This window comes from Sus scrofa, chromosome 5, assembly GCF_000003025.6.
Source record: "Sus scrofa isolate TJ Tabasco breed Duroc chromosome 5, Sscrofa11.1, whole genome shotgun sequence".
Lineage (NCBI taxonomy): Eukaryota > Metazoa > Chordata > Mammalia > Artiodactyla > Suidae > Sus > Sus scrofa.
In genome coordinates this window covers 88,088,619-88,114,005 of record NC_010447.5, presented here as the reverse complement: position 1 = coordinate 88,114,005, position 25,387 = coordinate 88,088,619, and the positions used below count along the sequence as shown (strand labels likewise).

The following is a 25,387-nucleotide window of genomic DNA, read 5'->3' as shown; positions in this document are numbered from 1 at the left end:
TAACTGATGCTCAAAGCGTAGTGGATTTTGCAGACGTAGAGGTTTTACCTGACAGAGGCGCCGTACGTAGGTAAGCACGTAGATTTTAACAATTTCAGGGATTTCTTATTTCTAGCAAATAACCCTCACTGAAGGGGCCAATGTCCTCCCCAAGGGCCTCACTAGGACGTCCAAGCGGTGCTTTAGAGGCACGGGGCTGTCTCTGCTCTAGGTCTTCCTTGCAGTACCGACACGACGCCTACTGGTTCAAAGTCTTTGAATCAGCTCATGAAAGACGTCAACTGCTCAAAGGCTGCACTGCTAGTAATCCCGAGAGACGAGACAGAGACCGCACTTTGGAAATAAGATACGCTTACCTAAACCACTCTCTCCCCAAGTGATTTTTCCCCGCGTGTGACATTAACCCATCTCACAGGGTTGCTGAAGGTTAATTTCAGTGACACCCACGCGGCAGGGCAGTGTCTGTCTGACATCGGACTGTTACCTGGAATGCTGATGTCTGCGTCCAAGCAGCAGCTGGCCGCCCGAAGCTTCATATGGCTCTTCCACCTCATACACATTTGCATCGGCGTCCTCCACGCTGCTGGAATTCTGCCAGTGCACGTCTGACGTTTTCCCCGCAGCCATAATAAATGGCAAATTCTCATATTCTGGTATTTCCTCATAATGGCGTATATTTTCATACTCGGGTGCACAGCCACCTGTAACCGATTTGCAAGGCGCCTGGGATGCCGGCTCCCTGGAGAGCATCTGGTCATCCAGAGACTCAGCTCGGGGTCCGTTAGCTCCACTGGCCTGGCCCCGAGGCGTCTTCCTCTTCTTTGGGGATTCCAGGCCATGGTTATCTGCCGAGTGCGCCTTGGTGGGTTTATTTCTCTTCTCTTCTCCTACCAACGAGCTGGGCCCATCACTTTCGCTCCCTTTCCGCTCCCTCCCCACAAGGCGGCCTGAGGCTATGTCTCCAGGTTGGCTACTCTTGGACCAAAATTTCTGGAAGTCACTTTTCATGAAACAGATGGACAGTTTCAGGGCGAGCAACTTCTTTAAAGAGTTCTTCTTCTGAGCGTCCTTGCAAGGCTTCGTGCACCTTTCCATGTCCACAGCGGATAATGATTTGGCTCTTGGCTTGGCCAGGGCGGTGGCGGGCTCACTGTCCGAGGAGGCGGTGGCAGACTTTAGGGATTGCGGGCTCCCGGAAAAGGGTATAATAGGATGGGGTAACTTCCACACGGGCTTCTCTGAAGCCTGTTTAGCCATCTCGGAAGCGGATGATATGCCATGGCTTGGGGCACAGAGATGATTTCTTTCTAGACCCTTCTTTGAATTTTTGTCTTCATCTGAGGGGTAAGAACTTTTCTCTGCAAGCTCCTCTGAGGCAGCCTTTTTAAGTACTCCTGCAGCAGGCAAGCTGTGTCTCTGAGGCTTTTTGGGGACAATTCTTGAGGAACTTTCATCTTTTACTACAGATTCCTTTTGCAGTCGGGGGCCAGACACTCCCGGGTTACAGGCAGCAGGCAAATGTTCGCTGCAGGCTAACTTGAGCTGCTTGGGCAGGCTCATAGACAGAGTACTGCATCTTATAAAACTGGTCCCCTGGTCCACAGCAAGCGACACACCAGAACCATCTCCTGTCCTGTTGTCGGAACTCAAATTAGAGTCTGTCCCTAAAGGAGGTGCCGTCTTTTCAAAGGAAGATGTTTCGGGACACAAGGCTTTCTGTGAATTGGCAAAGGTTTGTCTATCACCGTCGAAGTCCACATTCAATTCACGTTGCTCTCCTGGCTTCGCTTGGTCCACCCGTTCCTGGTTCCACAAAACACTCTGATGAGAAACACTGATTGTATTGTTTTTCAAACTATCTTCGAAAAGACAAGAGCTACTGTCTACAGTGGCCGGTTCTTCAGTAGGTTCACTGGGAGCATCTACACATTTCTGGCGTAATAAACGTGCAGCACGTGCCTTTCTGGGCTTAGGAGTTGGAAATTTGGGGGTACACGGCACCAAGTGAATTTCCAAGGGACCAAGGTCTCTGATTTCTGAATTCTTCCTCTCTCCACCTGATGATAAAACAGTGCTCCTTTTACCATCTTCTAGAGCTTCTTGTTCAGATGCATGAAAACAACCATTGCTTTGTTCGCTGTCATTCTGACTCCTTTCAACATGCTGACACGCATCGCTAGGAAGCTGTAGGTGGCAACGGTGGTGATCAGGAACTTTCCCAAAGCGGGACAGGGAAGGTGACAGATCCGCAAAGTCGATTCTGAACTGTCTGGTGGAATTCCAGCCATCATTCATTTCTGGACTGTCTGTGGATCTCTGCTTCTGCGGGAAAATAAAAGGGGATGCTCGCTGCGTTAAAACATCTTTGAGCTTCTCTTCCAGGATGCTTGCCTTTAAAATCACTTCACTCTGGCTCTTCACCTTTTCGCCCCGAGCGTCACATTTACCCTGAGACTTCCCAGCCGAACAGGACTCATCAACCTGATGATGTTCTAAGTGTTCGTGCATTTCCAGGGGCCCTAAGACAAGCTGCTTGACACACAAAGTCTCCCTAGTCCCAAGTTTATGGTTACACTCAGGACGGCAGGAACACATTGGTAAAATATAATCACTGCTCCGATGCCCTGGGTTTTCGCAGCCAGAGCTGTCAGTGCTTTCAGATGACTCCTGTTGCTGCTCTTCCAGGTTCACGAGGAGCTTCCTTGATGGTGACTGCCTGACGTCTTGAACAGGTGAGGCCTTCAGAACTTTTGGTTTTGGAGCTATTGCTGGTTTGGTTTTCTTTGTTGGCTGTGGAACACTAGAAACCACGCTATCAGGTTTAGGTGCAACAGGAGGTGGAGCTGGCTTATTAGCTGCCACCACAAACTTTGGCTTAGGGGCCACGGGTGGCTTCTTAATCTCTAGAAAGAAAAGAAAAAAAAAAAGTTTGAGGACCAAAAAACCAAAGCACAAGATGGTAAATGATTAAATCTGCTAATATTTTTACCTTTTTGTGTGTGTGTGTGTGTGCCTTTTGTCTTTTTAGGGCCGCACCTGCGGCATATGGAGGTTCCCAGGCTAGGGGTCGAATGGGAGCTACAGCTGCTGGCCTATGCCACAGCCACAGCAACGCCAGATCCTTAACCCACTGAGCGGCTCCAGGGATCAAACCCGCAACCTCATGGTTCCTGTTAGATTCCTTTCTGCTGTGCCACAAAGGGAACTTTTGACAATATAGTGAACCTGCATTTTACTAAGGAGATCGTGTTAATTACAATAATATTTTCAATTATTACTCTTGAAAATCCTGCTAAGTTGCCCTTCAACTTTTGGTAAACTCACTGTACATTCCTGAAAAATTCCAATACAGTTTTTCTCCTGACTCTGGAACAGATTACCAGAGTATTGTCACTCAACACTAAATCAAATAACTAGCTTCTGCTTGGGATCCATTATACTTGGAGAAAGTACTTGAGTTCATTTCAAGAATGCTAAAAGGGGAATTTGCCTAAGGTTTAGTCATGGTTCAAGCTTCCAGGTGAATAAGCAGTACTTCTCTACCTCCAATAATATACAATAGAGTTGTATAAATGCCCTTTGTCAATGACTTATCTCGCTAGACCCCCAAAACAACCTTAAAAAGGAATACAGAAATGAGAAATTTCCCAACCTTAAAGACTGACAAGTAATGAAACTGAATTATTTGAGGCTCATGATAAAGTGGGTATTTTTTTCTGTGCAGGGGTTGTCAAATGGGAATCTTCACTGTCATTCCTCACTGAGCTTTATTTACTTATTTTTTTTTTTAAAGTCACATACCTGGGCTCTGCTCCAGATGCCTATGCTGTGTACCCTTCACTAATCACCAATAGCACATTTAAAAGATGACCGTAGCTCCTATTATAGCCATTCTTCCTTGACATTATATAAAAAAGTACTTTTATGTTTTCTCACCTACACCATCCATCCCTCATCACCCCGTCACGTTTCCCAAGACTGGAGGCAAAAGCTATTTTATCTTATGCTGCTGATACTTCAGTTTGTTCCTCCAACAGGATCTAAAGCGTAACGAAAACTTAATTTAGCGAAAAAAATAAATGCCAACCTTTCAAAATATCTGCTGGATATTGTTTAAGCACTTGAATACACAGAGGCTTTGATTCTTCACTCAGTGATGACTTGCTTTGAAACAAAGGAAATTAGTCACAACACTCCAACTTGGGAAGATATTACAGGGACACGAGGAGGGGGAAAAACAAGAGTAGGTGCCCCACTTCCTTTTACCAACCGAAGAAGAATTTCCCCAAACGCCTAAGGCACCGTGTTCTACCAAGTTCACTTGAAACAGATGCCTTAGTCAATTCCTCAGTACAATGTTACAATAAAAGAGATACGGAATATTTCCAAAATAATACAAATTCCCAGAGCTATACAACTTCAGTGCAGTATTCAATAAACTTGTGATTTTGTTTGTTTGTTTTTAGGGAGAAAAAAATTTTAAACCATTCAAAGCCTAAGGATAAAGCTTGGTGTGATGGTCTGTTCAATCAAACCCTTGCTGTATTAAGTCAAGTCTCAAGAGCACTATGAATGCCCTAGGCCTCTTTTCAACCTCTCACCTTCCCCAAGAGGAGGAAAACTGACAGACTGTCACATTGATTTCACTTCTATAGCCATTCTGAAAACATCCTACCTCTGGGCAGTTGGGAGGCATTAAAAACAAACATCGATTTTGTTTTATTTTTATTTTCATTTTGCTTTTTAGGTCCACACCCTCAGCATATGGAAGTTCCCGGGCTCAGGTTCTAATCAGAGCTGCTGGCCTACGCTGCAGCCACAGCAATACGGGATCTGAACGGCATCTGTGACCTACACCACAGCTCGGGGCAGCATAGGATCCTTAACCCACTGAGCGGAGCCAGGGATCAAACCCACCTCCTCATGGATACTAGTTGGGTTCACTACTGCTGAGCCACAACAGGGCTATCTTATTTTTTATTAAAAAAAAAAAGTCAATTTTGCAATATGGAAAGTGTTCTAGAGACTGGCTGCACAGCAAAGTGAATGTACTTCACACCACCAAACTGTACACTTAAAACCAGAATACATGGTAAGTTTGTGGTAGGTGTATTTCATAATTAAAAACAAAACAAACAAAAACCCTGTCTTACTAAATTAATCTTTTATTTTCTGAATCTTATAGCCTTTTTAGAAGCCTCAGGATCATTTAACCAACCAATTTTTGCTATTTTTCTTCAATCTTTTTTTACTCTTTGATATCAACTTTACTCTTTTTTAAAAGACCTGTTTTGCACATGAGTTTGCATCCAAGAAACATAAATCTCTGTTCTCTCTTAGTGTCCTAGAAATTCACTTCACTGCATATGAGCCACGGTTGATTACCAACAAACACAGCACAGCCCATGTACCTAACTGCCTCAGTGCACACTCACTGAATTAAATAATAACTGGAAACTTCAGCTTACCCCGTTGGTTACCTGTGTACTGGACAAAGCCAGTAACATCACTGGCAGAGCTGGCTAACCTATTTGTGTGCCTTGGTGTTGTCTGTTTCCTTACCTGTAAATGAGGCGGTTGAACAGATCTCTAAAGACTATACGATTTTTTTTTTTTTTTTTTTTTTTTGGTCTTTTTAGCTATTTCTTGGGCCGCTCCCGCGGCATGTGGAGATTCCCAGGCTAGGGGTCTAATCGGAGCCGCAGCCACCGGCCTACACCACAGCCACAGCAACGTGGGATCCGAGCCGCATCTGCAACCTACACCACAGCTCACGGCAATGCCGGATCCTTAACCCACTGAGCAAGGGCACGGACTGAACCCGCAACCTCATGGGTCCTAGTCGGATTCGTTAACCACTGCCCCACGATGGGAACTCCAGCCTATATGATTTTGACATAATAACTCCTGAGAGATCTGCTTCAGAGAGCCCTTAGATTCTCTAGCCTCTTTGCCCTGTGTGATTTCTCCCCAGCGGATCTCTCTCTGCCTTCACCACTTGGAAGGCAAGCTCCAGGAGGGCAGGCACGTTGTCTCTCTGCTGTAGCCCCAATGCTGCAAATAGGGCCTGAGAAGGGCAGAGCTACCACATGCACAGACTGTTTAATACATCTCAGTAACTCGCTATCTCTTAAAAAAAAAAAAAAAAATATATATATATATATATATAGCCATTTAAACGTAGCATAATATTTTAAAAAGTTTGCAGGAATCAACTTCAACAGGATTACTAAGTTCTTAATTTATTAGAAGGAACAAGTGTTCAAGTAAGTCACTAGTTCAGCAATATTTGAATTCATTATTATTATTGCCAAAGAAACACAACTCAAAAAATAACAAGCCATTATATTTCGGTCTGCTCCAATGTCAAACTCTTGAAATAAGTGCATGATGTTTGGAAATGAATCTAGCACCTTTGGATCTTAATACTGTATCAACAGTCAGACCCCAAGGTTTTTTGAGCACAGCAGCAAATCTTTTATTTACACAGCTGTTTGGCTCTGGGGGACGGGGGAATAAGGTAAGAAGTAAAGCACTAGTGCCATTTTACTAACAATTGCAAACATACTTGTCATCTGTGACACACATATGGCTACAGTCCACGTGCACACCTTCTTAGCTACTGGACTCGCCAAAAAGCAAAGCACAGGCATTACTGAGACCTGCACACGTCCAAAAAGATACGAAATACCTTGTTCGTATACTGATTAGAATAATTCGAAAATCTCTACCGTGGACCTCCTCTTTCATAGATGCAGAAAAACAAAGCGAGCTCTTCTTTAGGATGCATAGAAACTAAGCCAACCCTTTCACATTCCACAGATTAGATGTGAGGTCAATAAACACCCCCTCCCCCCAATGCAAATATCTTTCCCTAAGTTTGAATGAATTTGAATATTGTTCTAAAGAGCATCATAAATACCTAAAGAATGATGACCACTTAATAAGAGGAGGATGGAATGAAAAGCCCAGTTCCTTTCTACATTCTCCATTTAGGCATGAGACAAAATTATAATAAATCTTAACAGATGAGGGAACAAAAAGTCCTTAATGCTTCTCAGCAAGCCATGCTAAAAAGCAACTAACTCAGCTCCACACCGGAAGTATCCCTCTTTTAAAACACCACAAAAATGTTTGCGGAGTTCTTTAATTGTAAAGATGATACAATATAAAAATTGCCTGCATTATTCTGGGGCAATTCCAAAGACAGAACGATAAAATTCCAGATTGAAACTTAGATCAGGTTTACATACTTATATGTTAAATTAAATGCTTCTGTTCATTATAAACGGTTAGGACTGGAATTGAAAATTGGCAGATAGAAGGTGTTTTAAATGTATTTGATACTACAGAGTTAAAATTGGCTGCAAGGATTTTAAAATTCCAACCACTTTAAAGTTAGACATTCATTAATAAAACTTAAAAGTGAGGCACAGAAATTGAGGATGAAAATAATTCACCTCAAGTGAGTAGAAAGCCTCCCTTTGGTAAGGAAGAGATTTTATAAAGAACAATTTGCAGCATATGACATACCTCCTACACATACATACAGCATCATAAAAGATCCACAGCGTGTTTCTCAGGACCACTTCACTGCTTGCTTTCTAATTCTTATTGACTATGCTTGCCTCCTTAGCTGTAATCTGACTACACCTAGCAGTACAACACTCCAACATATCTAGGCTTTAGAAATAATACAAATCAGAACATTTAGAGTGCTATTTGACAGTTTCAAGTTGCAGGAATTTAAAACAAATGCCAAGAAAAGCTAAGACAATTTAATCTGAGACCTAAGTGCTGATCTAGAATCAACTCTGCCAGGGAGCTTTACACTATTTTACTATAAAATGTCTAATGAAAGTTTATTTCTTACAACGTGGGCAAAAACGTTATAAAAAACCTTAGTGCCAAATACACTAAGTTCTGGTTTAAAAATTAATCTATGCTCTTCTAAAGTTAATTTCACACCACTTTAGTAATTGTTTTGGAAAATAAGAACTGTTCCTTAAGAATGTTCAAAAATACAATGTCCCAAATTCTCCAGTCCACACAAAGGTACAAGCTTTACCATTTGGGTGAAGGGAAAGAACTACGGCAGACAGAAAACAAGGCTTTGTTTACACTAACCAGGTATAAATAGGAAAAAAAATCCACTAAAAATTGGGTGAAGTTGAACAAAATCCTTGGGATCGCCAATGCTACCCCTCTGCTTCTCAGGTAATTGGCGGAAAACCAGCAGGACAGGAGTAACAGTATCTAAACCTCTTTACTGAATAAGGGTTAGGGTTTCCAGTCGATACTAGGGTTAAAGCGACTTAGCCCAGTCGCCGAGTTCAACACTCCGGGAACACTGCCCTTTCCTAGAATAACTGATTTCTTAACATGGGAATCTAAACTATTTTCACACGCAACGGCAAAGTCGCTCAAATTTTAGGAGGGAAAAGTCAACATCCTCTTTGAATGTCACACTTACGTTTCACCTGGCGCTAAGAGCACCCGACATGGATCTTCCTTTAAAAGGAGGTCCCAAAAGAAACGATTTCCAGAGCCCCTCTTGGCAGGAAGGGACGAAAAAAACCCCGCAGCAAACACTTCTGCTCCGCACTTGCCACAGTCCTCGGGAAAGGTAGAGGGCACACCGCCACCCACCCCAGAGGAGAAAGGTGCTCCAAGCCCAAGACCTGCAGCGCTCGTACTAACTTTCCAGCCGTAGCGCGAGCGCCGTCACTTACCCGCGGCAGAAGTCATGATTCCCCGGTGCAGCTCGCTTCCCCGCTCGCCCCCTTCAATCCCCGCTCCCCTTACAGTCCATTGTTTCGAGAGTTTGGGCAGAAGAGAAAAGCCGCCGTAGAGCCCACATGCCGTCCCGCGGCCCCGCGGCGCAACTTGAGCGCCGCACAAAGGATGCGGCCGCCTCCGGGGACCCGGCAGCGCTCCCGGACGCGAGCCGCAGGCTACGGGCGGGCGGGCACCAGCGCCGCCCAGCCGAGCTCCGGGAAGACGGCCAGGCGCGGGCACGAGCGGCGCTCAGCGAGGTTTGGCGGGCGCGCGCCCTTCTAAACTCCAAGGGAAAAAAAAAAAATCAGAGCTCCAAGCGCCCCCTGTTAGTCGTGGCCGTAAAAGGCGGACAAAAGTCTCAGCCTCGTCCAATGAGAGAGCCCCGAGCTTCATCCCGCTCCCGCCCCTCCCGCCCACACGCTGAAGCTCTGCTCCAATGAGCCGGCCAGAAAAGGGGGCGTGAGCTGCGAAACCTGCTGGGAGTTGTAGTTTACTGGACACCGGCGACAGGGCGCAGCAGACGCCTGGGTGCAGCCTGTTCTCCCGCCTTCATTTCCCATCGTGCTGAGGCTGGTGGCATGGCGGAGAAGGATGACACCGGATTTTGACGAAGAGGTGGTTTTTGAGGTAAGGAGAAAATGGCGGTGGGTGTGAACTGCCTTTGTTTGGGAAGGACGAGGGAGAAGGCAAGAAGGCCAGGCGAGGGACGATCCTGAGGCGAGGGATTGGGTGACACTCCAGCCGGCCTCTGTCCCCGAATCCCGGCAATTTCCGGGCCTAGCGTTGGCCGCTGCCTGACAGGTGTAGCCGGAGGCACTCTCGCCGCGTCCTGCCTCTGCCTCAGGCCCTCCCAGAATTCCCAGCCCGACCGAGGGGCTAGAGCCCCGCCGGTACCTTCCCCGGGAATTGGATGCGCTGCACCGGGCGCGCGCGGGGCGGGGGTCCGCGCCTGGTTGGGGCGGAGCCCAGTCGTGCGTTTTGGATACTCACCCATACAATTTATCCTCCCCGTTTCTCGTCCTCAGTTTTTTTGGGGGTCAGTATCCAGAAGTGCCGCAGATCACCATTCACGGTCGAGGCGTGGCCCTGGAATGAAGGCTGCAGGTGCTAGTTTTCTAAAGTAGTTGGAAATCTGTGTGTGGGACCTCCTGTGGATGATTAGAGCCGGGGCTTCTCAGCATCTAATTCTTTTGTCCTATTGCTATTACGCTAGGTGTAGCCAGTTCTTCTGATTCGAGGCTCCAGTGTGAGTGCTTTTGTGTGGGATTATTTTAAGACGTCCTCTGCCATCTTGAATGAAAAGGAAAGGAAAAAAAAAAAAAAAACAGGCTAATGTTTTTGATGCCATTTCTATATCAGACACAGGTGAAAACTCGCACCCCTGTAATAAAGCATATATGTATGCTTTATAAAGTCCATTCATCCAACTGGATTTTAAGAAATTTAAGAAAAGAGACATCTCGTTCCGTACAGTTAGAGAGCTAGGCAATAAACATTATGGAATGGGAAATGTTGAAATATATCCAAACTGTCGTTGGAGGATTGATTTGGAACCCCGCCCCGGTCTGTTCTTGTGGCCTTGGAGAAGCTACACCCAGTAAATGGATATCGGAGGTGAATCTTGGACTATGAATCTGTTTAGAAAGATGGAAGGGAGAAAATGCATTATAGGGAAAGAACGGTATGCCAAGATTGGGAGGTGTGGAAATATCTGGTGTAAAGGGACGTGAGTGGTAAGTGTCGCGCTGTAAAGTGGTTCCACTACTTCTCCATGTGGCTAGAATGGAGAAGTAGTGAAAGATATGGCCCTTTTACCAAAAGGAAGAGTCTGGATTTGAGGAGGTCAGTAGGGAAGACAAACACCTGAATTTTGGAAATTCAAGAAGAAAAAATAGAATAATGGCTTGGACAGATTGTTCTATGGTAAAATCTAGGAAACAGAAGATTCAATGTGGGAGATGAAGGAGAGACAGAAATCTGTGTTGCTTAGAGAAAGGGGACTGACTGGGTGGATTTTTTTTTTTTTAACCTGCTTATTTCCTTAGATATCTGAATGTAACAGTAATATATGCTCAGAGAACATTTCAGTAGAAAACAAGCCACAAAATTAAAATCACTCAATATTCTACCATCCAAAGATGGCCACTATTAACCTTATAGTATGTGTTCTTACAGACTTTTTTTCTACTCAAATGTGTCTTTTTTTTTTTAAATTTGGCCCCACCCAGAGCATGTGGAAGTTGCCAGGCCAGGGATCAAACCTTTGCCACCTCAGTGACCTGATCCACAGCAGTGACAACACTGGATTCTTAACTACTAGGCCACCTGGGAACTCCAACTCAAATATATCTTTAATTGTACATTTGATATTTTTTAACACAAAAAATATACCACATAGAATTTTGTATGTACTTTTCACTTAACCTGATCATCAGTCTATTCCTATTCATTACCCTTTGAAAACATTAATAACATAATGTCCAGTCATGTATTTGTATTATAATGTAACCATTTTCTCCTTCTTATTCTTTCAAAATACCATTGTAGTCAACACTGACATAAGTCCATCTTTAACTGCATCTCTGATTTTTCCTTAGAATAATTTCTGGAAGGGAAACCAGTTTTTCAAGGGTATGAACATTTTTTAAGACCAAAACCAAAGGATCATCTCAATTCAGGTTTTCATTGGGAAAAAGAGTATTATTTTCAACAGATCTTCTCCAAAAACCTTATTAGTTTCCTTTAATCGTTGCTAATTTGATAGGAAAATTAGCATTCTGCTGTTCTAATTTACATTTTGTGCATTTATTGGAAACATTTTTCTTCCTTTCTTTCTTTCTCTTTCCTTTTTTTTTGGAAATGAATCTGATTAGTATCCAAGAGGATGCAGGTTCGTTCCCTGGCCTTGCTCAGTGGGTTAAGGATCCAGCGTTGCTGTGAGCTGTGGTGCAGGTCGCAGAAGCAGCTTGGATCCAGTGTTGCTGTGGTTGTGGTGTGGGCCGGCAGCTACAGTTCCAATTGGGCCCCTAGCCTGGGAACTTCTATATGCAGTGGGTGTGGACCCTAAAAAGACACTAAAAAAATGATTTGCATAAATTTTTCCTGTTACTTAGCCTTGTAGAAAAAAGTTTTCAGTTCATTGTCTAATTTGTATTTTGTTACATACATTAATTTTTATCACAGATAATAGTCATAAGAGAAGTGCACAGACCATAAATGGGCAGACTGATGAGTTTCACATGTTAAATACACCCATGTAACTAGTACCCAAATTAAGTAACTGAATATCACCAGCACAGCAGAAGCTCCCCAGAAGCTCCCTGTTACTCCCTTTCAGCTGTTTCTTCCCACCACAAGGACTTATTCAGACTTAGAATAACTTAGACTCCTTTTGTCTGTTTTTGTAATTTACACACTATGCAATTCTATTTGGACATGCTCTCATTTTTTGTTTGACTTTTTGCTCTCTAGTTTTGTTAGATGCATCCATATGGTCATGTGAGCATTTTTTATTTCTCAGTAGTATTCCATAGGAATGTGTGGCTTTTTTTTTTTTTTTTTTTTTTTTTTTTTGTCTTTTTGCCATTTCTTGTGCTGCTCCCACGGCATATGGAGGTTCCCAGGCTAGGGATCGAGTCGGAGCTGTAGGTGCCAGCCTATGCCAGAGCCACAGCAACGTGGGATCCGAGCTGAGTCTGCAACCTACACCACAGCTACGGCAACACCAGATCTTTAACCCACTGAGCAAGGCCAGGGATGGAACCCGCAACCTCATGGTTCCTAGTTGGATTTGTTAACCACTGTGCCACGACGGGAACTCCTGTGTGACCATTTTTTAATCCACCCTGCTGTTAAGAGCTTTTGGGTAGTTTCCAGTTTGAGACTATTATGAATAGTGCAGCTCTGAACCTTCCAGTATATGTGTCTTGTTGAACATATTTCTGTTGCGTTTATACTTAGAAGTGGAATGGCTGAGTCTTAGGAAATACATATGCTCACCGTATGTAGATGTTACCAAACGTTATTCTGAAATGGTTGTACTGATGGATCCTCCTACCCCCAGTGTTAAGTGAGGTCCGATTGCTCTACAGCCTCACCAACCCTTGCAAATTTCAGCCTTTCTTCTTATGATTATGTTGAATGTGTACTGGTATTTCTTCTGGGCTTTGATTTGCATTTCTTTGTTAAGAAAATGGAGAGTCTTTTATGTGGTTGAAGACCAGTTGTCTATCCACTTTAGTGAAGCCAATTCAAGCTTGTTGCATGTTTTTCTTCTGAGTTCTTGTTATGGATTTGGAGTTCTTTATACAGAGCGGTTGTAAGTCCTTTGTTGGATATATGTACCTCGAATGTCTTAGGAGGTGTGTGGCCCCCTCTTAATAGTGTTTTTCACTGACCAGAAGCTCTTAACTTTATCATAATCCAAGTAAACCTTTTTCTTTTATGGTGAGGGTCTTTAAAGAAATATTTGCCTACTCTGAGGTCACAAAAATTATTTTCTCTAAAAGCTTTATTTTACCTTTTGCTTCTAGATCTGCCGTTCATCTGGAAGTGATTTTTGTATGGTATCAAGTAAAGGTCAACATATGTTTTTTTCCCACAGGGAGAGCTGGTTAACCTGGCATTTTCTGACCAGACCACCCTTTCCTCACTGAACTGCAGTGTTGCCTTTGTCATAAATCAGGATACCTTTATGTGTGGCTCTGTCTCTGAGTGTTCTCTTTTCTGTTGGTCAGTTTGACCATTCTGGTGCCTATACCAAATTATTTTAATCACTATAACTTTGTAATAGGTCTTAGTATCTGATAGAATAAAATCTTTCAGCTTTATTTTCCTTCAAAATTGCTGTGGCTATGCTTAGCCCTTTGTATTTGCAAAGAAGTTTTAGAATCATCCTGTCATTTTCACTTCTGAACAAAGGAATTTACCAAGATTTGACTGGAATTGCTCTGAATCTAGGATTAACTTGGGGAGACCTGACATCTTTATAGCATTGAATCTTCCAATCCGTGAGCGTTTGTATTGCTTGCCTCCTAAATGAATCAAGCCGCTTGCTATTATCACTTTCTGTGCTCTAGGACTGATTTTACAAACTGTGAACATAGGGGAGGATAAAATAATTTTCTCTCTGCTCTTCTGAGTTCTTGCCTGAGACCCCTGTAATGAAAGATGGATTAACAACAAAAAACAAAAGTTCATTAGCGTTATCAAAAAACAAATTTCAACTAAGTAAATTTAAAAGATCTTACTTTTTTCAGCAATGTATGAATCAGGCAGCATCCTGTCTAGCAGATAGAGAGCATCTGTAAAAAATGAAAGACTTTTACAGGCGGAAGGCAGTGGACAAGGAAGTCAGGCTAGCAAAGAATGGATTGGTTGTGTCAATGTCACGTTCTTTCAGGGGATGGCGGGCAGATTCCCTCACTAGTGCTGATGGAGTAGTTCCTGACTGAGGGACTTAAGTTTCTCTTTCTGTACCAAACCTGAGTTTATGTGTCCAGCACACAGTGAGGTCAAACAAACTGAAATATCGGAGGCTGGAACACAGAAAAGTTGATTGCAGGGCCGTGTAAGGAAAACAAATACCTTCTGCATCCCCCCAAAAAAACCCCGAACTCCCCCAAGGGTTTCAGCAAACATTTTAAAGGCCAGGTGAGGGAGGGGTGTCGCAGGGTTTGGGATCAGCTCGTGCACAATTCTCTGACTGGTTGATGTTGGGCTAACAGTGTGGTTGTCATTAGCAATCATTGGGTGCCCGTGGGTCTTGGGGTCTGTGTGCTCATGATCTTCAAGCAGTTGATTTTTTCCCTTTGAAGGTAGTTTTTAGCATCTGAAAAACTCAGGAAATGTGTTCGAGATACTGTTATCTGGATACCTTAGAGAGGAGCTACAGCAGAGTATGTTGGGGCCAGGAAGCCCCCGTAGGGTCCTGCTCCATTACATTTTTGGGAGATGCCAAGAGTCTAATTAAGTCTTGGTTTGGTAAGGTGGATCTTAGCATAAGTGACTCCATTTTGGGCCTCTTCTTTTTAACAAACATATATACATGGGAGATACTGGTTTTTTTTTTTAAAAAAAAAAAACAGCTATACAGTAATTAAAGCAGTAAAAGCAAGTTTTATTCTTAACTATTATAATAAAGGGAAAGAGACCTCAATATGGAACTGGATTCTATTGCAGATACAGCATGGGCAAGTGGAACTAATTACTAAGGAAACACTGGGTCAAGAGGGGTTTTGGCTAAACTGATATGACAGGATTCTTACCGAACAGACCAGGGTGGTCAGACATCACCTGTGTTACCAAAAGAGATTCATTTGCCCTCTGTGCTGCAAGCCAGGTGCTGAGACACTGAGGTTTGCAGCAGAGGGTTTATTCACAGAGCAGCCAAGGGAGAAGCACAAGTCTCAGATCTCCCCTCCAAAGGGTGAGATATTTCTGGGATAAAGGAGTAGGGTAGTCTTAGGTTCAAGGAAAGGTGATTGGGGTTAGGGGAAAAAAATTGAGGTACTCGGCGTCCTGTGCCACATCTGGACAAGTGTATCTGTGTTACATGTTTCTTCATGGGATGGATGTTCAAAATGGAGGTGCTTAGCATGATTTGGGGGGCGAGGTTTTTGCCCTCTAACATCAAAAGGGCATTCATCCAACACCTGCACAAGCTCAGGGTTACGGTCCGTGGTCCCAACAAGTCTTAACCCAGCTTGAACTGGACAAGAGCTGACTCTGAGTTCCTAAAAAACCGTTTAGGCCCCTGCCCCCATTACTGTAGTCAGCCATACGTGTGAGGTGTTATCTATGGGTGATGAAGGAGTCTTGTGGTGTATGGCCTAGGCTAAGTGAAGCCTGGAGAGTATGCAGTTAAAGAGAGGGGAAAAAAATAGTTCTCGTGAAGGCGGTTTGTAAGCAGAGGGGTTTTAACAAGCCGTTCCCTTCTCTGCTGTTCTGTAAGACCAGCTCAAGTATTTCTGTTAGTTGCCAACTTCTGTTAACAGTCACAGCAATGCAGGATCTAAACTGCATCTACGACCTACATCACAGCTCACGGCAATGCTGGATCTTTAACCCACTGAGCCAGGCCAGGAATCAAACCCGTAACCTCATGGTTCCTAGTCAGATTCATTTCTGCTGCTCCACAATGGGAACTCTCCATCAGCTGAATTTTTTTTTTTTTTTTTTTTTTTTGCTATTTCTTGGGCCGCTGCTGCAGCATATGGAGATTCCCAGGCTAGGGGTCAAATCGGAGCTGCAGCCACTGGCCTACGCCAGAGCCACAGCAACGCGGGATCCAAGCCACATCTGCAACCTACACCACAGCTCACGGCAACACCGGATCGTTAACCCACTGAGCAAGGGCGGGGACCGAACCCCCAACCTCATGGTTCCTAGTCGGATTCGTTAACCACTGCACCAGGACGGGAACTCCAGCTGAATTTTTTGTTTTTACTTTTATCTATTTTATCTCTTCTGTTTTGCTGAGCTTTTTCCTGTAGCTTCTTGAGTTAAAGACTTAAGTGCTAAGAAGGTTATACACTTCCCAGAGTGCTGCACCAACTGTCTTTTATAAGTTTTGAAATGTAATTTGTCTCATGACTTTGTAATTGCCTTTGCGATTCCAAGTGCATGGGTCGGGATGGGTGTTATTGTTAATGATAAGTGTTGGCCTGCGCCCTCCAGGCCTGTAATTCTACCCTGCTCATTATGGACTGCATCGCCTGTATTCTCTTGTCCTGTGGAGTCCATTTAGGCGGACTTTTAAGTCAGAGGTATCTTGATCTGTTCGGGCTGCTATAACAAAATGCCCTGGACTTGGTGGCTTATAAACAACAAAAATTTATTTTTCACAGTCTGGAGGCTGAGAAATCCAAGATAAGAGTGCCAATGTGGTTGAATTCTAATGAGAACCCACTTCCTAAGGCACTAATTCAGTTCTTGAGGGCTCCAACCACATGGCCTAAGCACCTCTCAAAGGCCCCCACCTCCAAAGAATATCACATTGGGGATTAGATTTCAACAGAAGAATTTTGGGAGGACACAGATATTCAGACTTTTGGAAGAGGGTAGAAGAGAGAGGCATTTATATTTTTCATTCCTCCCAGCAGGGCTACTGTCGGGGAGCGATTGTGTTCCTGTACCTAAAGCAACGGGTCCTGCTGGAGGATTCCTTTAGCTTCATCTCTTCATCTTCAGTGATGCTGCTTCTTTGCTTTGGCTTTTAGGCCCTTGGAAGATAATAAATTTCTGCTGTTGCTAGTCCCTCGGTGCCTCACTATTCCCACTTGGTTGCCTTACCCCATCTTACGGCTTTGTAGATAAGCGGTCATTTCTTTATAAACTCTTTTCAGTTGTCCCTTTTGAGTGTGCCATCTGTTTCTTGCAGTCTTCCTTCAAGAAGTCTTCTTGGTTAACCGATTTTGTGGCGCCTGTCCTGTTCTCTAGGATTAACTCCTATCCGTTGTCCTCCATGACCTTTGCTTGTGCCCTCTGAGAACTTACCTCCTCATCTTGAGCACTCTGTAGCTTCCGTGAAATGGGTATGGTAGTGTACCTTTCTTGGGGACGGTACACCTTCCACAGTCTGATTCCTGCTGGTGTAGGTTGTGGGCCCCAGAGCTGCTTTAGAGGATAAATAAGTACGAATTTTTGCAGGATTTTGGTTTCCTTAACAGTATAGTTCCCTGAAAGGTAGACTTCTAGGCTGTTTGCTTCTAGGCAGACGTATACACAAGTAAGCACAGTCAAAGAGCTCATTTAGACTTAGTTCTCAAGGGAGTTTCCTTCGTGGCTTAGCAGTTAACGAACCCGACTAGGATCCATGAGGATGCAGGTTTGATCCCTGGCCTTGCTCAGCATGGTAAAGATCTGGCGTTACCATGAGTTGTATTGTAGGTTGCAGATGCTCCCCGGATCCTGAGTTGCTGTCGAGGTGCCTGTGGCGTAGGCCGGCAGCTGTAGCTCCGATTCGACCCCTACGACCCCTAGCCTGGGAACTTCCATATGCCAAGGGTTAGGCCCTAAAAACAAACAGAAAAACAGACTTAGCTCTCAAATCTGATGTCTGTGGATTGCTTACTGGTTCTGTTTTGGATCATTTCTCGCATCATCTGCAATAAGAAGCTTGGGTGGAAAGGTATCCTTAATCAGATTTTAGCAGCTGGGCTGGTTCCCGTTATCTTGAGGGAGGGTCTTTGGGAAAAGCTGGAGGCCACTATCTTATTTCCTGCCTTTTGGCTTTTCCAGCCTTGAGAACACTGCCCCCACCCCACCCCCACCATTTTCAGTCAACTAGAATCTCAGGCCACAGGCAGAGAGCCTTCTTTTGCAGAGGTGAAAGAAAGCATGTTGGGTATATGATTTGTCTTTCAAGGTATTACAATGCAGTGGCAATAGTGGCTGTTTGACTAGAGTGAATCTTCAGCTTTTTTAACCTGTGACGTATTTCCTTGCCATCTACCACTTGATTGCTACTAAGCCTGTGCAGTATGTTTCAGGTTATCTGTCCACTGCCTCTACCGTAACTGCCTCTGCATTACCAGGAAGCAAGAGAATGCGTATTGGAATACTGCTTTAGAAATCATAGGCTTCCATGGTTGTGTTAGTGGGGAGGGGGAGGGGGAAAGGCAGCAAGAAATGGATTTCTGCTTCCTTCGAAATTAGCAACCCTCATTTATATCTAGAACTCTAGCTGCAATATAATTTAGAAAATATCTCATTTAGCTTTTTCATCTCTTTAATACAAGAGTCACACTAGGAAGGAGTGTAGCATGGATGGAGGTTGAACAGAAAGCTCACTATGTCCATCACAGGACAGGACCTAACCTCTCCTCTACGAAAATTTAACTGGGATATTTTTGGTATATTTGGTATAATGCTGTTATTTTAGTGATTTTCAGAATCAGAAGTCAGTCTTGTTTATGTCTTAAAACTAACTCAGAGAGTCATGTGCTGTGTTAAAATTCAAAATCAAGCAAAGTTTTGGAAAGTATTCTAATCACATCCTTTCCCTACTTAAAACTTTTTGAAATATCTTGGTTTAATGCCAGTGTCCTTAATTATTAGTGAATTTTATTATCTTTTCTTCTAATTTTGAACTTTTGTATTCTCTTTCCAGAAGTCACCTTTGAGTCTTCCCAGTCTGGGTAGACTGGGGGTGCTCTGGAAGATGGTGCAGTAGAGGAATTAGGAAAGGAAGGAAGAATGAGGTTCCCAGGCCCAATTCCTGGTGCTTGACCTAGGACCATCTTCATTTCATCAAGGCTAGAGTCCCCAGTATCCTTTCTCTTGGAGCCTGATTGCCCCCTAGAGGCTGAAGTGGGAAGGACAACATTACCTCACACTCGAACCTCTCAGGCTAAGCAGCAGTAGGACAAAGTTTAGAAAAGGATGGATACCATATCTAACCTGGGTATTAAGCAAAATAAGTACTGCAATGTGAATATTGTCATTTTACCCTTTTATTATAATCTCTAATTATAATGTCTTGAGAGGAAGAATTCTCTAGTTAGCTCAGGTGATTAGTTCCGACATTGCTCTTCCATAGCTGTCAGATTTTTTTCAGTATAGATGAACTCCAGAACCTTTGAGTCATTGGTCTTATCTTGACCTCTACTCCTAGAGGGAAGAGTACTTGAAAACAAGAACTTTTGAGTTCAAGGACTAATGTTTCTACCTCTTTGTAGTATTTAGAGCGCATTTAAACCATCTTTGGTAACTTTCCTATAGAGACAGCGTTGTCCTCAAGGAACTGTGTGAATTCTCTGTCCGCCATAACCATATTTTTTGTACTGGAACTCCTTTTTTCATTCTTTTTTCTTTGTTCACGACTGGGGAAAGTAATTGTTCAGAACTGGGAAAGCCTTTCTTGTCTTGGTTTCTTTCCCTCCTTCATCCTTCATACTTCTCAGTAAATTATTAAATATTAACGCTTTGTTGGCAGTGTGTCCAGGTTTAGCTTTCCCTGTCCCCCAGCACTAAATTAGGCAAATGAACATGAGATGGCTCTCGTGCAATCTCCCACGTATGAGGAAAACTTGTAAAAAAAATTCCTCTCTTGTTTGAGAGATTCTCTTTTCTTTATATTTTTAAAGGTTGTTATACATCTCTAAAGAACAGTAAGGTACTTTAATAAGTAACATTTGCAGATTCTTTCCTGCGTGCATTATTGATTTGACCAATGGAAGGAAACTGGTTTTGTCTGTGTGCGTATACATTGACAGTATTTGCTGTCTTGATAATGGAGCTTGCTGCCTGGAATAAGTAAAAAAATTTCAGGTATTATTATATCATCTTTTTCCTGAAAACATATTTTCAGTTACCTGTAGTACATAAAGCTCTGGAATTATATTATACATTTTACTTTTGTTTTTGTTTTTTATTATTATTATTATTATTGTCTTTTTGCCATTTCTTGGGCCGCACCCACGGCATATGGAGGTTCCCAGGCTAGGGGTCTAATCAGAGCTATAGCTGCCAGCCTGCGCCAGAGCCACAGCAACGCGGGATCCGAGCCACGTCTGCAACCTACACCACAGCTCACGGCAATTCAGGATCCTCATTCATTCATGTATTCGTTCAATGCTGGATCCTTAACCCACTGAGCAAGGGCAGGGACCGAACCCGCAACCTCATGGTTCCTAGTCGGATTCGTTAACCACTGTGCCACGACGGGAACTCCTACTTTACTTTTGAATAGTAACTGAGATCAGAAACATGACAAAACTCATGCTTTTATCACTGTGAAATAGAATGTTTCTTAATGGAGTTACTAAATCAGAACCCTATTGACATAAAAAAATTGACCATTCAGACCAAAGCTAGTAAAGATTTGAGGGACAAATCTTTACTTTTTCTCTCTGGATCATGTTATTTCTTCTACATTGCTTCATCACATATACTTAGAGCTCCAATAGACTTTCACATTTTCAAAAACATGCAAATATTGCAAAAGATAGTAGGTAGGTATCTCTCTGGTGTATTTTTATTGCACTTATTAAAATGCAAATTCCTTTGTCTCAAACTATGATATACAGTTCTTAAATTATTTTTACTGGTTATCTTGGTATCTAATGTAGTTCTATTAATGACTTTCATTTTTTGGAAAACATTGTGGAAAGGGGGCTAGACTGGTTGTCAAGAGACTGCCATTAATTAGCAATGCTAATCTTGAATGAATTAATTTCTCTAAAGCTTGCTTCCCATCAGTTATAAAGGAGTTATACCAGCTCGTCCTTTAATATTAAAATTTTCTTGAATCTGGTAGGTTGGTTGAGTAAATGAGAGTAGATGCCTGGAGGCTTCCATTACTTAGGAAACAGAGGAAGAGATTCTGCTCATTTCCAGTCTATTTTTAGATGAAAACCTTGGCTCAATTTTAGTTTTCCTGGTTCTGTACCAGGTGTTCTGAGTTCCCAGAAGCAAAATCATGCCTTAAGGATTTAGGAGAAAAGGCCGAAAGCTCAGTGTACGCCACAGGAGTACAGGTATTGTATACTGACTTCATTGCCTCTGGATTCTTAGAGTGTTGCTTATATACCGATTGTTGTTCTTCCCACTACAGAAGATCAAAATGCCCATTAGCCTTTATTTGGAATAATATATTTGAGGACATCCTTTATTTATTTGTCTTTTCTGTCTTTTGAGGGCCACACCCGTGGCACATGGAGGTTCCCAGGCTAGGGGCTGAATCAGAGCTATAGCCGCTGGCCTACACCACAGCCACAGCAACGCCAGATCCAAGCTGCATCTGCGACCTACACTGCAGCTCACGGCCACCCCAGATTCTTAACCCACTGAGCAAGGCCAGGGATCTAGGCCAGGGATCGAACCCGCAACCTCATGGTTCCTAGTCAGATTTGTTTCTGCCGTGACATGATGGGAAGTTCCCATCCTTTATTTTTAAATCCACGTTGTAATTTATTTCACTGACAGTATCTGGCCAACTGTATCTTATTGTTGGGATTTTGCTTGATAAATCCATATCTCCAACAGCTCTAGCTGATTTTCTGCTTTAGTATATATTTTGTTGCCGTGTCCTTTTGGTTTTACTTTTCTATACAGAATCTCCCTGATGATAGGGAGTAATGAATCATTTTGAGAGAAAGACTCCCTTTATCTTTTAATAGAACCACAAATTCTGTCTCCACAGAAATGTTTTATTGTTATTATTTGGGATAAGGAAAAAAGAAAAAGTTAGGTGTAATTAAATAATATCCAAACCTCATTGTAATGTTTATTGCATGCTTTTCTCACACCCATCATTTCGGCGATGAGTTCAACCTGGCTCTCGTGTTTTTTTCCAAAGCAGCTGAAAGTGATAGTTTTACTCTCTCATCTTGCCTCTGCTCTGCACTCAGGAAATGCCCAGTGTATGCCAAGTGATGAACCAGATGCTGAATAATATTAAGGAGTAGCATCAAAGATAGAACTCAGTCAGCCTTACTATCTTCTCTTACCCTAGTTAAAACCAAGTCACTGTTGCTCTTTATTTTTAATCAGTTGAGCCTCTAAGCCAAGTTTTCTCCCTTTGCATATCTTCATCTTTCTTTTGATGGGTGTGATTTGTTTTGGAGTAGATACTGTTGTACTTAAGTACGTTTGTACTACTACATAGGAAAAAATGGAAAGTTAATCTTTTTAAAGCTTTTTTTGTTTATAACATTTCATGAAAGATTAATTGGATAGGATACGTTTCTGATTGGAATATAGCAGAAGCCTACAGCCAGGAAAATGTATGACTATGTCTTATCTGCTGCTGGTTTAAAAACAAAACCAAAAAACCCTAAGTATATGTAAATATTAAGTAATAGTCTATAATGGCATTTTTAAAATCCCGCTATGCCTATTACTACTTCCTTAGTTACGGAGAATTACCGGGTAGCCCTGAAGAAATTGTGTTGAGGCTTTTGCCAAGAGCTGCTTCTGGTAGGAAAATGCTTAGTAATGATGAAGACACGCCCTCCAGTTCAGTGGCCATTTTGTAGGTAGTTCTAGAGAAACAAGTGGGATCCATCAAAGGGAGACGTGCACGGCTCCAAAGAATAGGGTCAAGAGGCAGTCTGTTTTTCCTCCAGGTCAACTGGAGAAATTAGAACGATGCTGTCTGTGAGTATTCCTCGACCAATTTTTATGGACCCTTTTAGCTTAATCATACTGAATTCTATGATTGGATTTTTGCCTGGCTGATAATGAGGAACAATTAAATTAACACATGGATTTGGGGCTTTTGGAATAGCAATTGAGAAGTTGTATGGAAATGTGTACACCCCCAAAAAGTACTTCCTGTTATTTTACGATATCTTTAATTTTGCAAGGTACTTTTCTATGACATTATTCAAGGCTTGAGGTGGGGGGGGCATAAGTAGTTATTTTTTAATTATACTTTGTGCCTGTGTGTACTGATTAAAGATAAGTGAAAGGATTACAGAAATTTAGTATGTTGGCCACCTAATTAATGGTAGTGGGGACATTTATTTTTCTTTGTAGGGTTTTGTGAATTGTGGCAGTTATAGCACTTTATACACCAAAAGCGTCTTCGTGAAAAATAGAGACAAGAGCTACCTGTGTAATTTGGTGCTCACAGTCTTCTCATCTGCTTGTTCTGTGGGGTTCTGCAGTTAGCTGGGAAGAAATAAGGAAATCCTAACAACTGACAACAGGAGTTCATCCTTTTCAATCCCATTCTCCAAGAAATACCCGTTCTGTGCGGGATAATTACTTTTAGACCTACAGCTTTAAGCTATATTCAAAGGTAAAAGACATTTTAAATATTTTAATAGCTAATAAGTAATCATTTCCAGGCAAATATTCTCCATCAAATTCCTTTAATTACAGCTAGCTTTTTCCTTAAAGGTTTTGTTTTGAATAAAAGCTCTTTTAGAGGTTCTATTGGTATGGTAGAAACTTTTAAAAAATATATAACTTATGGTATATTATAGTATTTCTTTTATCTGAAGAAATACTATAATAAAAATTGTATAATAAAAATAAATAATAAAAATTGATACAGACTTTTAAAGAAAAGTTACCTGTAAGTAATTTGGTAAATTCTCTTAACAAGAGAATGGAAATCAAAGGCTTCTGGGGAAACAGGGATTTATAGGTGTGAAGTCTTCATTGACAGGTCCCTCTGCATCACACAGTTCAGGTTTCTGTGCCAGTGCTTCCTGCCTCCTACTATCTTCTGTCAGTCGCTCTTTTCCTATTGCTTTTTGTGTTTGATACGGACTTGCAGAGATCAAATAACATCTGACGCCTGACAATAGTTAGCGTTTGGCCAGACCTAATAGTAATAGCTTTGATATAGTACCGATGTGTTAAACAAAGACTGTGTGAGAGTTGAGTAGATCCTTAATTTTGGTACAGAAAAGTGCTCAGGATCATTCTGTTCACTTGCTAAATTAAGAATTCAACACCTTTTTAATCAAGCCTTATGTTGGGCGCCTTTTTCCACACAAATAACACATGGATATATTTTCATTGTAAAAAAGGTAAATAAGAGAAAGCATCAGCCCTCCCTTAGTCCCCCCTTTCTCCCCAGAAGTAACCATTGTAATCAGTTTTCTTCCAGATCCTTTTTTTTCTTTCTTTCTTTTTAGGGCCACACCTGCGGCACGTGGAAGTTCCCAGGGTAGTGACTGAATTGGAGCTTGCAGCTGCCGGCCTGCGCCACTGCCAGCTTGTGGCAACACCGGATCCTTAACCCACTAGGGAAGGCCAGGGGTTGAACCCACATCCTCATGGATACTAGTCAGGTTCTTAACCCCCTAGGCCACAACGGAACTCCCTTCCAGATCATTTTTAATGCAATTATATTTATATATACATCTATGCAAATATATGTGTAATACACATAGAAATATTGTATAAAGTGACTTTAAAATGTCAATGTGGGAGTTCCCGTCGTGGTGCAGTGGTTAACAAATCCGACTAGGAACCATGAGGTTGTGGGTTCGATCCCTGGCCTCGCTCAGTGGGTTAAGGAGGTTAAGGGTCTGGCGTTGCCGTGAGCTGTGGTGTAGGTTGCAGATGTGGCTCAGATCCCATGTTGCTGTGGCTCTGGCGTAGGCTGGTGGCTACGGCTCCAATTCGACCCCTAGCCTGGGAACCTCCATGTGACGCGGGAGTGGCCCTAAAAAGACAAAAAGATATTAAAAAAAAAAAAAAAAGTCAATGGGCTTCTTAAATGATTATAGTAATTAGAATTCTTGTAACTAAATTAAGTATACTTTTATATTATATCCATAGAACAGATGCCCCGTACAATTGCCAGGCGGTGCATATAAACGTGTGTGTGTGTGTGTGTGTGTGTTTGCCACAACATGTGGAAGTTCCTGAGCCAGGGATTGAACCCCACCACAGCAGGGATCGAAGCCACTTGCAGTGATGTGGCCAGATCCTTAACCCTCTGTGCCATAGGAGAGCTCCTATACATTTATATTTTTACAAACAAATTGCCACTAACAGTGTATGAAATACCGGTTTTCTTATACCCTTGCCAACACTAAATAAGATCAAACTTCCTAATTGTTGCCAACTACCGGGAAAAAAAAATCTTTGTTTTAGTTTGTATTTCTTCCATCAAGGTAAAGTCTTCGTTTGTAGTCACTTGTTT

The 25,387-nt window shown here is 42.5% G+C and overlaps 2 protein-coding genes across 13 annotated transcripts in view; one reads left to right on the top strand and one right to left on the bottom strand.

Moving 5' to 3' along the window:
• FGD6 (FYVE, RhoGEF and PH domain containing 6) overlaps positions 1-25,387 on the bottom strand; it is a 142,776-nt gene that overhangs the window by 115,802 nt on the left and 1,587 nt on the right. For 2 of the 4 annotated variants that reach the window (XM_021092744.1, XM_013998062.2), the window contains exons 1-2: positions 8,733-9,018; positions 485-2,903 (exon numbers count right to left, since the gene is read on the bottom strand). In XM_021092744.1, the coding sequence (XP_020948403.1) occupies positions 485-2,903; positions 8,733-8,748 (2,435 nt within the window). In that variant the 5' untranslated portion in view covers positions 8,749-9,018. Of the gene's footprint in view, positions 1-484; positions 2,904-8,732; positions 9,064-9,768; positions 10,069-14,027; positions 14,082-25,387 lie in introns of those variants that run through there. The other 2 variants (XM_013998063.2, XM_005664248.3) reach the window with 2 other exon arrangements.
• VEZT (vezatin, adherens junctions transmembrane protein) overlaps positions 9,238-25,387 on the top strand; it is a 104,742-nt gene continuing 88,592 nt past the window's right edge. For 6 of the 9 annotated variants that reach the window (XM_013998069.2, XM_003126713.5, XM_005664249.3 and 3 more), the window contains exon 1: positions 9,238-9,405. In XM_013998069.2, coding sequence (XP_013853523.1) covers positions 9,370-9,405 — 36 coding nt within the window. In that variant the 5' untranslated portion in view covers positions 9,238-9,369. Of the gene's footprint in view, positions 9,406-21,591; positions 22,879-25,387 lie in introns of those variants that run through there. The other 3 variants (XM_005664252.3, XM_021092749.1, XM_021092746.1) reach the window with 3 other exon arrangements.